Genomic DNA, 17,137 nt, shown 5'->3' with positions numbered 1-17,137 from the left:
CTTCATCAGCCTTATCACGATGATATGGATAAAATTATGTCTAGTTTGCAGCTGATGCAAGGCCTGCTGTTTTCGAATGCCAAGGGATTTGTGGGCAGTAATCACCATAGGGGTGACTGCCTCTCAAAATGGCTTCAGATGGATGATAAAGAGAAGCTTTATTGATGATGAGGCCACACAAACAATGCATTCAGAAACATGTAATTAGGGGATGTTCCTCCCAACCACTTTCAGAATACACCAACAGGCACATGGGGATAATGTGAGGATGAATCATCAGTAGTTAGCCACCCAACACATTTCCATGAGCAAACTAACATTCTAAAGCTATAGTGCATGCAAAAAAAATCTGAAAATAGGCTGGGGTGGCTTACACCTGTAATCTCAGCACTTTGGGAGGCTGAGGCAGGCGGATCACCTGAGGTCGGGAGTTCGAGACCAGCCCGACCAACATGGAGAAACCCCCGTCTCTACTAAAAACACAAAATTAGCCCGGCATGGAGGCGCATGCCTGTAATCCCAGCTACTTGGGAGGCTAAGGCAGGAGAATCGCTTAACCTGGAAGGCAGAATTTGCGGTGAGCCAAGATCACACCATTGCACTCCAGCCTGGGCAACAAGAACAAAACTCTATCTCAAAAATAAAATAAAATAAAATAAAATAAAATAAAATAAAATATCTGAAAATAAGTTCAGCTAAGCTAGCGTGGGAATTGTTGCCAGCTTGGGAATGGATAAACCGGGGGTTCGGAACTCAGGTTTGTTCCCCCATTAGGTAAATGGATTCCCAGTTTATCACAGGAGTCTAGTTAACTCCTAAAATACCTGCAGTTATATGCCCACAGCTGTAACTGCCCAGTGGGTTCACCGTGCTCGCTGCCTAGACAGAGGCAATTTATCAAGACAGGGGACTTGCAGTGGAGAAGGAGTAATCCACACAGAGCCGGGTGTGTGGGAGACTGGAGTTTTGTTATGACTGAAATCAGTCTGCCTGAGCATTTGGGGATCTTTGTTTTCGAAGATAATTTGGCGGGTAGGGGCTTGGGAGGTGGGGAGTGCTGACTGGTCAGGTTGGAGATGGAATCACAGAGGGTGGAAGTGTGGTTTTCTTGCTGTCTTCTGTTCCTGGGTAGGATGGCAGAAACGGTTGAGCCAGATTACCAGTCTGGGTGGTGTCAGCTGATCCATCGAGTGCAGGGTCTGCAAAATATCTTAAACACTGATCTTAGATTTTACAATAGTGGCCGGGCGCGGTGGTTCACGCCTGTAATCCCAGCACTTTGGGAGGCAGAGGCGGGCAGATCGTGAGGTCAGGAGATGGAGGCCACCCTGGCCAACACGGTGAAACCCCGTCTCCACTAAAAATACAAAAAAAAAAAATTAGCCAGGCATGGTGGCGGCGCCTGTAGTCCCAGCTACTCGGGAGGCTGAGGCAGGAGAATGGCAGGAACCTGGGAGGCGGAGGTTGCAGTGAGCGGAGATCACGCCACTGCACTCCAGCCTGGGCGACAGAGCGAGACACCGTCTCAAAAAAAAAAAAAAAAAAAAAAAGATTTTACAATAGTGATGTTATCTGCAGGAGCAATCTGGGGAGGCTCAGACTCTCGGAGCCAGAGGCTGCATGACCCCTAAACTAAATTTCTAATCCTGTAGCTAATTTGTTAGTCCTACAAAGGCAGACTTGTCCACAGGCAACAACGGGTTTTTTTGGGGTTTTTTTTGTTTTTTTTTTTTAGGGAAACAGCTATTATCAATTTTGTTTCAGAGTCAAAACATGAACGGAATTCTTTCCCAAAGTTAGTTCAGGCCTATGCCCAGGAATGAACAAGGACAGCTTAAAGGTTAGAAGCGAGATGGAGTCGGTTAGGTCTGATCTCTTTCACTGTCCTAATTTCCTCAGTTGTAATTTTTGCAAAGGCGGTTTCACAGTCACCCTGTGTGTGTAACCACGAGGCAGATACTTACAGAGCTACCTTTAGAGTTCCCTCTTAGGGCTGGGTGCAGTGGCTCAAGCCCGTAATCCCAGCACTGTGGGAGGCTGAGGCAGGTAGATTACCTGAAGTCAGGAGTTCAAGACCAGCCTGGCCAACATGGCGAAACCCCGCCTCCACTAGAAATACAAAAATTACCTGGGGGTGGTGGCACATGCCTGTAGTCCCAGCTACAGCTGAGGCAGGAGAATCGCTTGAACCCAGGAGGCAGAGATTGCAGTGGCAGAGGTTACAGAGGCGGAGGTTGCAGTGAACCGAGGTTGCAGTGAACCGAGATCACACCACTGCACTCCAGCCTGGGTGACAGAATGAGACTCCATCTGAAAAATAAACATAAAGAAGAATTCCCTCTTAGGCCCCTATCACAAAAGTAGGAACTAATCAGCCCTAGGACAGGATAGAGACTTGATCAGAGGCTCCCTGGGAGCTGTGGAAGGAGGAGCAGGCCTTGGGGCATCAGGAGAGGAGAAAGGATTGCTGGGCTAGGAGAATCTCCTGACCTCCTGACCTTAGGTGTCCGGTCAGTCTGAGTCCATCTCAACTTACATGGAATTGATCCCTTTATTTTTATTTATTTATTTATGTTATTTATGTATTTTTTGAGATAGGGTCTCACTCTGTCACCCAGGCTGGTGTGCAGGGTCGCAATCACTGCTCACTGCAACCTCCGCCTCCCGGGCTCAAGCAATCCTCCTCCCTCAGCCTCCTAACTAGCTGGGACGACAGGCACACACCACCATGCCCAGCTTATTTTTGTATTTTTTCACAGATACGGGTTTCACCATGTTGGTCAGGCTAGTCTCAAACCCCTGGACTCAAATGATCTGCCCGCCTCAGCCTCCCAAAGTGTTGGGATTACAGGCGTGAGCCACCGCGCCCAGCCCTTATCCCCTTCTCTTGACCCTATTGCCAATTCCAGGCCTTCACCATCTGTGACCTGGATCATTGCAAACAGCCTCTACATTAGTTTCTATGGCTGCTCTAACAACTTACCGCAGACTTAATAACTTTAAAACATACGAATTTGTGATCTTCTCGTTTTGGAGGCCAGACGTCTGAAATGCATCTCACTGGGCTAAAAACCAAGGTGTTGGCAGGCTGCATTCTTTCTGGAGTCTCCAGGGGAGAATCTGTACCCTTGTTTTTTGCACTTTCTAAAGGTCACCCGCATTACTTGGCTCATGGCCCCTTCCCCATCTTCAAAGTCAGCAGGGCAGCCTGTGCAAGTCTCTCTCCGATGCTGATCTCCTCTTCTGCCTCCCACTTCCATTCATAAGGATCTTTGTGATTACACTGGGCCCATCAGATTCTCCAAAACAACCTCCCCATCTCACGGTCAGCTGATGAGAAACTTTCATCCATGTGCAACCCTAATTCTCCCTTGCCAGGTAACCTAACACATCCACAGGGTCTGGGGATTAGGTTGTGGACATCCTTGGGGGGCCGTTAATCTGCCTCCTAAATAGTCTTTAAGATTTTAGTCTTGCTTCCTTCCCATGATTGCCAAAAATCAAACAGGAAGTTCGTGCTTTTGCTTAAAATCCTTCCCTCTTCCTGGTCCCCTGTCGGATAAAGTCCAAACCCCTCACCAAGCCTCACCAAACGCTCCTGGAGATGGCCCTGCTTCCACTCTGGCCTCAAATCCTGCTGCTTCCCACCTACCCCTCGCTTTGAGGGTGGAGCAGTGGATGTTGCTCGGAAATAAAACTGCCTCTCAGTAAGGCTCGTTGATTCACATCGAGGCACAGACGTTCACATTTGAAACAGGCAACAAATCCATGCCATTCGCACTTCCACACTTTTGCAGAAGCAGTTCCCACTGACCGAAATGCTTTCCCTTCCCAAAGTCCCTGGAAGAACCAAACTCCATCCTTCAAGACTCATGCAATACTTTAGTATAAGTATAATACATACTTACACTAAAAATCGTTTCATTATCTAAAATGCACACTTATCTGGCATATTCTATTTCATTTGCTAAGTCTGGCCCCCTTCAGATTCTTTCAAGACTTGGTCTGTGGGCTGTTTCTCCCCGCTCTCCCTACCCAGCACTTTGTGCCCTGAGGTTCAGGGGCTCTCTCCGCTGCTGGGCTCCCACGCCCCTCATCTGGGGCAGCTATTTACAGTGGAATAAATCATGTATTTATCTTACTGTAGCATGTTTGCTTGTAACTGTTGCCTTCTCTAGAATGTGAGTCCTATGAAGCCATGATTCACATTTTAGTTATCTTGCTACTCATTGTAGAAAAATTAGAAAGTCCAAGAAAGCAAAAGAAAAATAAATCATTCGAACGTGCATCTGCGTCAAGCACTCGATCACAGCAGCAGGATTCTACTTTGGACCCTCTAGTGGAAAAATTGAAACAAAGGTGGAAGCCAAGACAGTAAATTAAGTACATTACAGGACTTGAGACCTTTTTTTTTTTTTGAGACGGAGTTTCGCTCTGTTGCCAGGCTGGAGTGCAGTGGCGCCATCCTGGCTCACTGCAATCTCCACCTCCCGGGTTCAAGCGATTCTCCTGCCTCAGCCTCCCGAGTAGCAAGGACTACAGGCGCCCGCCACCATGCCCGGATAATTTTTGTTTCACCATATTGGCCAGGATGATCTCAATCTCTTGACCTTGTGATCCGCCCTCCTTGGCCTCCCAACCTTTTTATTCCATCTCTCTGCTTCCAGGAGGACCACATCAATAACCAAGTGGCCCCTGAGACATGACCCTGGACCCCCAAAAAGACCTCCCATTACTCTCTGGCTGACCCATTTGAGGAATTCATATGCTCTGTGGGCAGGAAGTTCTAACCAAAATGCAAAAAACCGTTTGAAATTCATTGTATTCCGTTGCTCCTTGCTTTTCTGTTTCTAGATAAAGATGAGATTAGTTGGCCAGGCATGGTGGTTCACACCTGTAATCCCAGCACTTTAGGAGGCTGAGGCAGGTGGGTCTCCTGAGGTCAGGAGTTTGAGACCAGCCTGACCAACATGGAGAAACCCCATCTCTACTAAAAATACAAAAATTAGCTGGGCATGGTGTCTGTAATCCCAGCTACTTGGGAGGCTGAGGCAGGAGAATCGCTTGAACCCAGGAGGCGGAGGTTGCAGGGAGCCAGTATCATGCCATTGCACTCCAGCCCAGGCAACAAGAGCAAAACTGCATCTCAAAAAAAAAAGATGAGATTAGTTTATGAAACTGGATTCCTCTTAAACCATTCCATCTGAATGGTATTCATTTCATGCTTGATAAATTTCAAGACCTGATTATTTTGCAATATCAGTGTTGACAAAAGTTAAATATTAATCACATAATCGAAAATTATCCTTTAACATCTACCAGCATAGATTAAGAATTTCAGACCGACCTCCAGCAACAGGAAACTTTGAAAAGGCGTGTGCCTGAAGAAATGCATCGATTGGCGTATTAAAAAAGTGCATTTATTGGCCAGGCATGGTGGCTCATCCCTGTAATCCCTGCACTTTGGGAGGCAAAGGCAGGTGGATCACTTGAGGTCAGGAGTTTGAGACCAGCCCGGCCAACGTGGTGAAACCCCATCTCTACTAAAAAAAAAAAAATACAAAAATTAGCCAGGCATGGTGGCAGGCGCCTGTAATCCCAGCTACTGAGCCTGAGGCACGAGAATCGCTTGAACCCGGGAGGCGGAGGTTACAGTGAGCTGAGATCATGCCACTGCACTCCAGACTGGGTGACAGAGTGAGATACTGTCTCAAAAAAAAAAAAAATTACATTTCTCCTTTTTTAGATACATAAAGAGGAAAGAGAAAGGGGAGGAGGAGCAAGGGATGTAAGAGGGGGAAAGAAAAGAAAGGAGAGAATGCGCGGGGGTTCTCGGTCATGTGGAGGCAGCAGTCATGCGCTGACTCTGAAAACTGAAAGAAAATAAGGACAGCAAGCTGCTGCCTGTGGCCAACTCTCCCAGGGATTCTCACAACGCCAGGGAAGGGAACAGAGAAAACCACAAAGGCTGACACAAGAATAGATGCTTGATAAATGTTTATTGGATAAATGAGTGAAGGATAATCACCTGAGCCCCATAGCTGCCAAAGCCCCGTCTAGTCCCAAACCTAAGCCCACACTCTGTCCCCTTGCAAGTAAAGAAATGCACCAAGCAGAGCTTCTGCAGCAGCCCTTGGTCCGGCCTGGCTGGAGCTATAATCATGCATACTCCGAAAAGCCGCCTCGTGGAAGGTATTCCTTTAACTGCAGGTGTTTGTTGCTCTTGGCACAGCAATATGTAATTTCCCATTTTTAGAACAATGCTCCAAAGAATGGTCACAAAAACAGCCTTAAGAGGGGGTGGTTTTCTTCCTGGCCATTTCTACAGCCCTGTAAAACAACAACAAAGAGATTTTTATTCAACACACTATTTGCATCTCTCCATAAAATCAGAAGACAGTTCGTTAACTTTGCACAAACTGAAAGAAGGCCCCCCAACTCCTTGCCAGGGCATTTAAACAAATGCTTGCCACTGGAAGGGATAGATTTGGAAAGGATCCTGCTGTTGGGACTCTTCTCGTCTTGCCACGCCTCCCTCTGTGTGGTTTCTGTGAGGCAAGGGTGGAAAGGAAGCGTGCATAAAGCCCGAGTCTGTCCTCTTGGTGTCCCCTATACAAACCTGAGACCAGGAGAGGACAGTGTGTTCCCAGGAACATTCAAATAACAGAGGAAAGTAGGAACCATGAAAGCAGCTGCCACCTCCAGCCTCAGCCATTAAGAAATCCTTTTCATTATCATCTCCCAACTGACTTTCTCTCTTCCCTTTCCTCTTCATGAACCCTTTCTGCTTCGTGAACCTGAGCAATTGGCTTTGAGCCTTCATAGGCCTTCACCTTCCCTCCCTGTCATCTCCTGGAGCCTACCTACATCTTCTGTCCCAGCCCAGTGCCTCCTTCCTGAGTCACACCCAACTCATCCCCATCTGACTCCCATGAATGCGCAGGTTGTCCTCTCATGGGCCTCCTGGCCTGGTCTCTCTCACCTCCCACGTGGGCCTGCATGCCCCTGGCTCCATCTTACACCTCCTGCACTCAGCAAAGTGCAGCAACTCCTTTTCCAACAGAAACAAATCCAGCTTTCGGGCCGGATGCAGTGGCTCACACCTGTAATCCCAGCACTTTGGAAGGCCGAGGCAGGCGGACCACCTAAGGTCAGGAGTTCGAGACCAGGCTGACCAACATGGTGAAACCCCGCCTCTACTAAAAAAAAAAAAAAAAAAACAAAAATTAGCCAGGTGTGGTGGCGCACACCTGTAATCCCAGCTACTCAGGAAGCTAAGGCAGGAGAATCACTTGAATCCGGGAGGCAGAGGTTGCACAGTGATCCAAGATCCTGCCACTGCACTCTAGCCTGGGCAACATGGCAAGATTCTGTCTCAAAAAAAAAAAAAAAAAAAAAAAAATTCCAGCTTTCTTAATGCGACCTCATCTGGAACCAGGCCTCCTTTCCTACTTTATCTTCCACTAGTTCCTACACAAGTTTCAAGCACCAACCAAAATCACCTGCTCACCCTTCCCGAACTTGACCTTGGCTCCTAGGAACTACCTCCTGCCCTCCCCCTAATTGAGAACGACCTTCCTGGTCTTCTCTCTGTGCCTAAATCCCACCCATTTTTGAAGACTCAGCCAAATAATACCTCCATCTGACCACGCTAGTTCAAAATGCCCCCCTTTCCTTGCTGAAGCGCTGCAATTCTGCCCCATTTATTCACTATATGTTACACTTTGTGAAGAAGCCATTCACATAACTTCTTTCTTCCAAATATGTGTTGAATTATTTAGAGGGCAAAGGTGCTAAGCCTCTTTTTTTTTTTTTTTTTTTTTTTGAGACGGAGTCTCGTTCTGTCGCCCAGGCTGGAGTGCAGTGGCCGGATCTCAGCTCACTGCAAGCTCCACCTCCCGGGTTTATACCATTCTCCTGCCTCAGCCTCCCGAGTAGCTGGGACTACAGGCGCCCACCACCTCGCCCAGCTAGTTCTTTGTATTTTTTTTTAGTAGAGACGGGGTTTCACCGTGTTAGCCAAGATGGTCTCAATCTCCTGACCTCATGATCTGCCCATCTCGGCCTCCCAAAGTGCTGGGATTACAGGCTTGAGCCACCGTGCCCGGCCAGCTAAGCCTCTTTAAGAGGCTTGGAAGGAATCAGGCACCAGGAAAGTGAAAGCTTTATTTATTTATCTTTTTGGAGATGGGGTCTTACTATATTGCTCAGGCTGGTCTTGAACTTTGGACTCAAGCAATCCTCCTGCCTTGGCCTCCCAAAGTGCTGGGATTGCAGGCTGGCTGTACCCGGCCAGCTTTGACATTTCTACACATCTTTTATTGCACACTTGCTATGAACCTGTCGCTGAGCTGAGCACTTCTTACATACGACCGCATTTAACTCTCACAGTGAGACTGGAAGGGAAGTACCACTGTCGCTTTTCACAGACCAGGAAACAAAGGCTTTGAGAAATTAAAAAACTACCCAAGGGCCTCACTGTTTAAAAGGAGCGGAGCTGGAGTTCAAGCCTGGCTCACAATATTAACTGCACTCAAGCCAGGGGATGGGCTAACCCATCCCCTCTCATTCTCAGAGAATTAACAACACAGAACAGTTAGGATGGACAGGGTGGGGAGGAAGCTGCAGGCTCTTTTCCTGATTGGAACAAATTCGTGGAAAGGGTTCATAAAGGGCCTGGGCTTCCCAATCCATGTTTTTGTTTTGAAGAAGGCGGGGGAACTTGGGGTTCACACAATGAAGTTCTCTTTAAAGAATGGTGTTTGCAACATCTGATGCTCCGGGGGAGTAGCAAGCAACACAGAGAGCTTTGATGCTGTACCAAGATTCACTCTCAACATCCCAAGCCAAGTGGCAACAGTGCAGAATATGGTGTTCAAGACCTGACTCCCACACTGACCAGCTGTGATACTCAGACAAGCTATTGTGCCTCTCTAAGCCTCAGTTTCCTCCTCTCTAGCAAGAAAAGAATATCGTTTTGACAGGAGGTTTAGATGGATTAAGGCAAACAATCTCTATAAAGCAACCAGGCACATATTGGGTGCTCCATAAATTATTATTGTTATTACTTCTCTTGGACATGAGAATCTGCATTTCTCTTCATTTTTAAAAAACAGAAGTATAGGTTGGGCACAGTGGCTCATGCCTGTGATCCCAGCACTTTGAGAGGCCAAGGTGGGCAGATCACGAGGTCAGGAGTTTGAAACCATCCTGGCTAACACAGTGAAACCGCGTCTCTACCAAAACTACAAAAAAAAATAGCCAGGCATGGTGGCGGGCGCCTGTAGTCCCAGCTACTTGGGAGGCTGAGGCAGGAGAATGGCGTGAACCCAGGAGGCGGAGCTTGCAGTGAGCCAAGATTGTGCCACTGCACTCCAGCCTGGGCGACTGAGCAAGACTCTGTCTCAAAAAAAAAAAAAAAAGTATAACATACATTCATCAGAGTACATACAGTACACAATGGACAACTTGATCATCATTTTCATAAACAGGCATTTCTATAACCACCACCCCAGGCCACATAAGGAATATTTCCAGCACCCCAAAAGGTTCCCTCATGCACTCTCCCAATCCATATCCCCACCAGACAGAAACACGATTTGACTCATCATAGATCAGCTTTGCCTCCTTTTGAACTACATATTAATGGAATCAGAGCATATCATCTTGTCATCATTGCATAGTACTCTTACATGAATAGACCACCAATTTATCTCTCCAATCTTCTGCTGATGGGAATTTGGGGTGTTTCAGGTTTGGAGAAACTCCTTTGAACATTCTTGTCAGCACAGGCATTCAAATCCCTTAGTTTTGTTTTGTTTTGTTTTGAGAAGGAGTCTTGCTCTGTCTGCCAGGATGGAGTGCAATGGCACGATCTTGGCTCACTGCAACATCCGCCTCCCAGGTTCAAGTGATTCTCCTGCCTCAGCCTCCTGAGTACCTGGAATTACAGGCACTCATTACCACACCCAGCTAATTTTTTTGTATTTTTAGTAGAGACGGGATTTCACCATATTGGCCAGGCTGGTCTCGAACTCCTGACCTCAGGTTATCCACCCACCTTGGCCTCCCAAAGTGCTGGGAATACAGGCGTGAACCACTACGCCCAACCAAATCCCTTAGGTTTATATACCTAGAAGTAGAATTACTGGGTTGCAGAGCAGGCATATCTATAGCTTTAATATAATCTGCCAAACAATGTTGCCAGTGGCTGTACCTCTTCCACACTTCCCACAGCAATACACAATAGTTCTAGTTGTTCCATATCCTCAGCAACACTTGGTATTGTGAGTCTTTTCATTTTAGCTATTATGGTGGGTGTGTAGTAGTATCTTTTTGTGAGAGTTTTGTGTGTGTATGCTGTTCTTTTTTTTTTTCTTTTGCACTCTGTCACCAAGGCCAGAGTGCAGTGGCGTGATCATAGCTCACAGCAGCCTCAAACTCCTAGGCTCAAATGATCCTCCCACCTCAACCTCCCAAGTAACTGAGACTACAGGATTGTGCAACCAGGCTCAGCTAATCTCCCAGCAAATTTGCATTTTCTGGTGAATGATGATATTCAGCACTTTTTCACAGTGTATTTGGCCATCTGGATATCCTCTTTTGTTAGTGCCTGGTCAAGTCTTTCCCTCTCTCTCTCTCTTTTTTTTTTTTTTTTTTTCCTGAGACTGAGTCTTGTTCTGTCTCCCAGGTTAGAGTGCAGTAGTGTGATCTCGGCTCACTGCAATCTCTGCCTCCCAGGTTCAAGCAATTCTTCTGCCTCAGACTCCTGAGTAGCTGGGATTACAGGCACCCACCACCACACCCAGTTAATTTTTGTACTTTTAGTAGAGACAGGGTTTCACCATGTTGGTCAGGCTAGTCTCGAACTCCTGACAGGTGATCCACCCGCCTCGGCCTCCCAAAGTGCCGATTATGGGCATGAGCCACCGCACCCCGGCCTCTTTTTCTCATTTTTTAAATTGGGTCATTTTAACTTTTCTTATTGATCTGCAGTACTTCAAATATTCTAGAAATGAATACTTTATCAGATACATGTATTGCAGATATATATCTTCTCCAAGTCTGAGATTTGCCTTTTCATTTTTTTTAATGGTGCCCTTGGATGAAGAGAGGATTTAATTTTGATAAAGTCCAATTCATCGATTTTTATTCTATGGTTAGTGCTGTTCGCATTCTGTTTTAGAAATGTTTGCCCATCCCTAAGGCCATGAAGACATTCTCTGTTCTCTGCTCATTTTAGTCTTGCTTTATGTGGTATCTTCCTCTGGCATGGAGACAACTGATTTGTTGTTAATTCAACGAGGAGCAAAGATCTCATAGAAAAACTAGCCATGACCGGCTTGCATGATAATGCTCATACGATAGTGACTTCCTGGGCCTTTGGACTAGGCAGCCTGCCATCCTAAGGTTGTTGTGTGGCATCAGTAGGTACCACTGCTGACCTGGCTGCATTGCTGAAATCCCATAGGAGGGGTCCCTAACAGAGATGGCATCTTCCAAAGTGAACCAGGAAGGAGAGGGGAGGACACCCATCCCTCCCAGTTTCCCTAGTTTTCTCATCTGTAAAGTGAATGCTGGTTAGTACTCTAAGGCCAGCACCTTAAACTTGACCCAACCCAGCCATGACCACTTTGCAAACACATCCTTCCCTATCCTGGCAACTTTGTCCAATCTCCTTCATAAACCCTTTTCCTATGCATTTTGTTTTATCCCTAAGTGTTCCTTTTCATTATCATTTGTCTAACCATTTATTATTTGTACCGCATTTGTGCATTTTTCTTTTTGGTTTGTTTTGGATTTTTGTGTGATTTTTTTTTTTTTTCTTGAGATGGAGTCTCGCTGTAGCATCCAGGCTGGAGAGTAGTGGCGCGATCTCAGCTCACTGCAACCTCTGCCTCCTGGGTTCAAGTGATTTTCCTGCCTCAGCCTCCCGAGTAGCTGGGACTACAGGCACCCACCACCACACCCGAATAATTTTTGTATTTTTAGTAGAGATGAGGTTTTGCCATGTTAGCCAGGCTGGTCTCGATCTCTTGACCTCATGTGATCCGCCTGCCTATGCTTCCCAAAGTGCTAGGATTATAGGCATGAGCCACTATGCCCAGCCGCATTCACATTTGTCTTTTAAGTATCTCCTCTCTTCTGTCTTTCCTTCCCTAAAACAGGGTTTCTCCACCTTGGCACTATTCACATTTTGGACTGTGCGGTTCTTTGCTGCGGGGCCATCCTGCGGGTGGCCTGATGCACAGCTATTGTGATTTCTCTCCTTCTTCCCACCTCTCCACTCACTGCCAATCAAGAAGCCTGAGGGAAAAGTGAGGGGGTGGCCGGAGGTAGAATCGTGGCTTCCTCAAGCTCACAGGGGCCTTAGATAGGATCTAGTGCAACCCCCTCATTTTACGATGAGGAAACAATGCTGACAGGGGGAGGGAGAGGATGTGCCAGAGCTGAAAATGTGGGGGAACAAGTGCCAGGCCAAACAGGAAGTCAAAATTCCAGGCCCTGAGGCAGAGTTTCCAGTCCCACCAAGGAACCTGGGATTGCTTCCCACAGCTCCTTCCTCCCTCCCAGCCACGAGTCCCATTCCAGAAACAACCCGTGGCTGGCCAGAGGGAAGAGCAGACACAGATCCCACAAGCCCCCAGCAGTGCACACCAGTCTTCATCCCTGGGAGCCCGTTTCTGAGCCTCTAGTGGACAGAGATGACCACCAATTGCAGTGGGGATATTTCATGATGACACCTGTCCTGATCACATCTTAGTTTAACCCTATAATCAGGAGGGAAATGATGCTCGTGCTACCTGGCCACACCTGACCCGATGGAGAAGTCAGGGAGCAACAGAGATGTGCAGAGAGCCAGAGGGAGCCTGGCAGTGTCTGTCCCAGCCCCATCTCCACAAAGGCAGATCCCCAGGACAGTCGAGGGCCCTCAGCCAAAATCTCCCAAGTTAAAGTGGGGGTTCACATCTGCTAAATGCTTACTACGTGCCAGATACTATTTCTCAGCACTTTATAAATGCTACTGGGCACAGTGGCTCATGCCTGTAATCCCAGCACTTTGGGAAGCCAAGACAGGTACATCTCTGGAGCCCAGGAGTTCAAGACTAGCCTGGGCAACATAGAGATATACGGTCTGTATAATTTTTTTTTTTTTTTTTTTTTTTTTTTTTAGACACAGTTTTACTCTGTTGCCCAGGCTGGAGTGCAGTGGCATTATCTCAGCTCACTGCAACCTGCGCCTCCTGAGTTCAAGCAATTCTCCTGCCTCAGCCTCCTGAGTAGCTGGGATTACAAGTATGTGCCACTACACCAGGCTAATTTTTGTATTTTTAGTAGAGATGAGGTTTCATCATGTTGACCAGGCTGGTCTCGAACTCCTGACCTCAAGTGATCTGCCCACCTCGGCCTCCCAAAGTGCTGGGATTACAGGTGTGAGCCACCACACCTGGCCTCTACAAAAAAAATTTTAAATTAGCCTGGTGCGGTACCATGCACACCTGTGATCCCAGCTACTCAGGAGGCTGAGGCAGGAGGATGACTTGAGCCCAGGAGGCAGAGGCTGCAGTGACCTGTGATGGAGCCCCTGCCCTCCAGCCTAGGTGACAGAGTCAGAACCTGTCTCAAAAATAAATATTTTATTTTATATTTTATTTTATTTTATTTTTGTTTGAAATGGTGTCTCACTCTGCCACCCAGGCTGGAGTGCAGTGGTGTGATCTTGGCTCACTGCAACCTAAACCTCCCAGGTTCAAGTGATTCTCCTGCCTTAGCCTCCCGAGCAGCTGGGATTACAAGAGCGTGCCACCATGCCCAGCTAATTTTTGTATTTTCAGTAGAGACGGGGTTTCACCATGTTGGCCAGGCTGGTTTCAAATTCCTGACCTCAAGTGATCCACCCACCTCGGCTTCCCAAAGTGCTGGGATTACAGGCGTGAGCCACCGAGCCTGATCTCAAAAACAAATAAATACATAAATAAATAAATCCTCCTGGAGCTCAGTTCACCCTCACTGAGCCCTCTGAAGCAGCCACTGTCGTCCTCCCCTGTTAGAGATACTGATATGGAGCCAGCAAGCCCTTGGTCAAGCAGCAGGGGTGTCATCCCCAGTTTCTTTGGTGTGGTCACAAGTTGGCGCAAATCACCCTACTCCTTGACAACATCAAGCTCACCCTCAACATTGCCATCAGACGCGCATGGAGCCCCATGATACAGAAAGATTTGTACACCGAGACCTTATACAAAGCAATGAGTGGCATTCAAGAGTATATCAAAGGGACAGAATGAGTGCTTTTAACTGTTCCATCTGTACTTATTTCAATGTCTGTCAGCAAAATGCTGAATTTCATTTACAGCAGTGACATAAAGGTTTCTTCTTTAATTAAATGATTAAGATTTTCAAAATGAATCTCTTTAGGGCCGGGCACGGTAGCTCACACCTGTAATCCCAGCACTTTGTGGGAGGCTGAAGCAGGCAGATTGCTTGAGCCCAGGAGTTCAAGACCAGCTTGGGCAGCATGGCAAAATCCCATCTCTACAAAAAATACAAAAATTAGCCAGGCATGGTGGTGTTGTGTTCTTGTAGTTCCCGCTACTTAGGAGGCTGAGATGGGAGGATCACCTGAGACTGGGAGGTCGAGGCTGTGGCAAGCCGTGATTGCGCTACTGCACTCCAGCCTGGGTGACAGAGTAAGACTCTATCTCAAAAATAAATAAATAAATAAATCTCTTTAGAGAAAAATCTTTGGCCAGGTGCAGTGGCTCATGCCTGTTATCCCAGCACTTTGAGAGGCCAAGGCAGACGGATCACCTGAGATCAGGAGTTCTAGACCAGCCTGGCCAACATGGTGAAACTCCGTCTGTACTAAAAATACAAAATTAACTGGGTGTGGTGGCGCACACCTGTAGTCCCAGCTTCTTGGGAGGCTGAGACAGGAGAATCGCTTGACCCGGGAGGCAGAGGTTGCAGTGAGCCGAGATCGTGCCACAGTACTCCAGCCTGGGCAAGACAGAGCAAGACTCCATCTCAAGAAAAAAAAAGGAAAATATTAAACAAATGGTAGTGAGAATGGCATGTGGATGAGGATGCACCTGGGTGACCTAAGCCTGGGAAACCTGGCTTGAGTCTTGAACATCTTTCTTTTTTTCTTTCTTTTTTTTTTTTTTTTGAGACAGAGTCTTGCTCTGTCCCCCAGGCTGGAGTGTGGTGGCGCAATCTTGGTTCACTGCGACTTCCGCCTCCCAGATTCCAGAGATTCTCCTGCCTCAGGCTCCCAAGTAGCTGGGACTACAGGCACATGCCACCACGCCTGGCTAATTTTTGTATTTTTCAGTAGAGACGAGGTTTCACCATATTGGCCAGGCTGGTCTTGAACTCCTGACCTCGTGATCCACCTGCCTCGGCCTCTCAAAGTGCTGGGATTACAGGCGTGAGCCACCGCACCCGGCCCTTTTTTTGAGATGGAGTTTGCTCTTGTTGCCGAGGCTGGAGTCCAATGGTGCAATCTCAGCTCACTACAACCTCCACCTCCCGGGTTCAGGTGATTCTCCTGCCTCAGCTTCCTGAGTGGCTGGGATTACAGGCATGCGCCAGCACACCCGGCTAATAGTGTATTTTTAGTAGAGATGGGGTTTCTCAATGTTGGTCAGGCTGGTCTCGAACTCCCAACCTCAGGTGATCTGCCTGCCTCGGCCCCCCCAAGTGCTGGGATTACAGGCGTGAGCCACTGTGCCCAGCTGGGTCTTGCTCATCTTGAAGACAGCTGAACCTGCCAGGACCTCTTGGGACTGTGCAGTCCCTCACTCACCCTCCCAGCTGCCACTCCCATAGCATCTTCCTCGATACAGCCCCATGGACTTGAAAGTCATCATCAAATGCCCCTTAGCCTCTCTCGGCCCTTAATGCAAGTGGGTTTCTTACCTTGGGTTCACTCTGCTTCTGGTGATGAAAGAGGAACCCAGAAAGGCTGATAAATTACTGAAATCTACAAATAGAAGGCCAAGTATGAAGACAGCAAGGAATGAGGAAACCCCACCCCATTCCTTGGACTCAGCCCTGGGCCTCCTGCCCTGGCCAGCCTTATGAGGCACCGGCTGTAAATATGTCAGCCCATGGTCCTCTGCTGAGAGTCCTCTCAGGCATGGTCTGTGAAGGGAACTGCCAGGGCAGCACTCGAGGCCAACACCGTCCCCCTCCAACGCACGATGGGCACTCCGGGGAGTGTGGTGGCACAGAACGGCCTCTTGGCTCCAGATGTGGGTCCTACAGAGAGTTCTGGGGTTCAGTGATCCCTCCACCCCCCCAGTCTCATAAGAAACCCCGGCGATAACACAAAAGACTGTTCTTCTTAGGCAGATAGGGAAATGTTAAAGACAATACTCGTAAGTGAGCCTGGGGGGACTTGTCCTGTGGGCCAGGACTCAAACCAGCCACCAAACCCCACTGTCAGAGGAGCTTCTCAGAGGCCAGAATCAAACGCCACCGGCACTGTGAGTGCCTGGCCTCTGCCACAGCTGGGTGGGTGCCCAGCCAAGAAAACCTGTGCCCCATCATTCAGGGCATTGTTCTCCCTTAGAAGAGGATCTCGAAAGCAGAAGGAAATTAGAAACAACCGCGCAATGAATACCAGATTCTGCTTTCTCTCTGCTCTGGCTGCCAGGAGATTAGGCAGGGCTGGCTGACAGCGTGCCCCGCCCGGCAGCTGCTCGCCCTCCAGGATGTCCGCGCCGTGGGGAACTGCGGGTCCCGCTGGCCTTCTAGCTCTCTATTTATTTCCACAGTGTCAGTTTTCTTTCTCCTGCTAGATGCGGATTCCTTGAGGGCAGAGTCACATCTGATGCCCTTTCCCATGGGGCACAGCATGCATGTGCGATGGGCACTCCGGGTGCGTCAGTTGATTACCTGATTTCATCTGGGCAGATGTGATGGCACAGGGTGGTGACCCTGTGCCAGATACTTACCTAAACAGGCATAAGCTCACTGAATCCCGGAGCCTTCCCATGAGGGAGAAACAATCTTTAATCTCATTTTAGAGATGATGAAGCGAAGTCCAGCCAAGGGGCAGGACCAATCTGATGGAAGCAGCTTTGCTGGAACCAAATGACTCTGCTCCTTGCCCGTTACCAACACTACCTCCTCC

The 17,137-nt window shown here is 48.0% G+C and overlaps 1 protein-coding gene across 1 annotated transcript in view; it reads right to left on the bottom strand.

The window, feature by feature from the left end:
- Nucleotides 1-5,980: 5,980 nt before the first annotated feature.
- The window catches only part of AHNAK (AHNAK nucleoprotein), a 111,931-nt gene continuing 100,774 nt past the window's right edge, over nt 5,981-17,137 (bottom strand). Inside the window, exon 6 of the mRNA XM_073015537.1 lies at nt 5,981-6,330. Within this exon, the coding sequence (XP_072871638.1) occupies nt 6,323-6,330 (8 nt within the window). The 3' untranslated portion in view covers nt 5,981-6,322. The remainder of the gene's footprint in view (nt 6,331-17,137) is intronic.

This window comes from Chlorocebus sabaeus, chromosome 1 (assembly GCF_047675955.1).
Source record: "Chlorocebus sabaeus isolate Y175 chromosome 1, mChlSab1.0.hap1, whole genome shotgun sequence".
Lineage (NCBI taxonomy): Eukaryota > Metazoa > Chordata > Mammalia > Primates > Cercopithecidae > Chlorocebus > Chlorocebus sabaeus.
The sequence above is the reverse complement of the archived record's forward strand: the minus strand, read 5'-3'. Positions and strand labels throughout refer to the sequence as shown.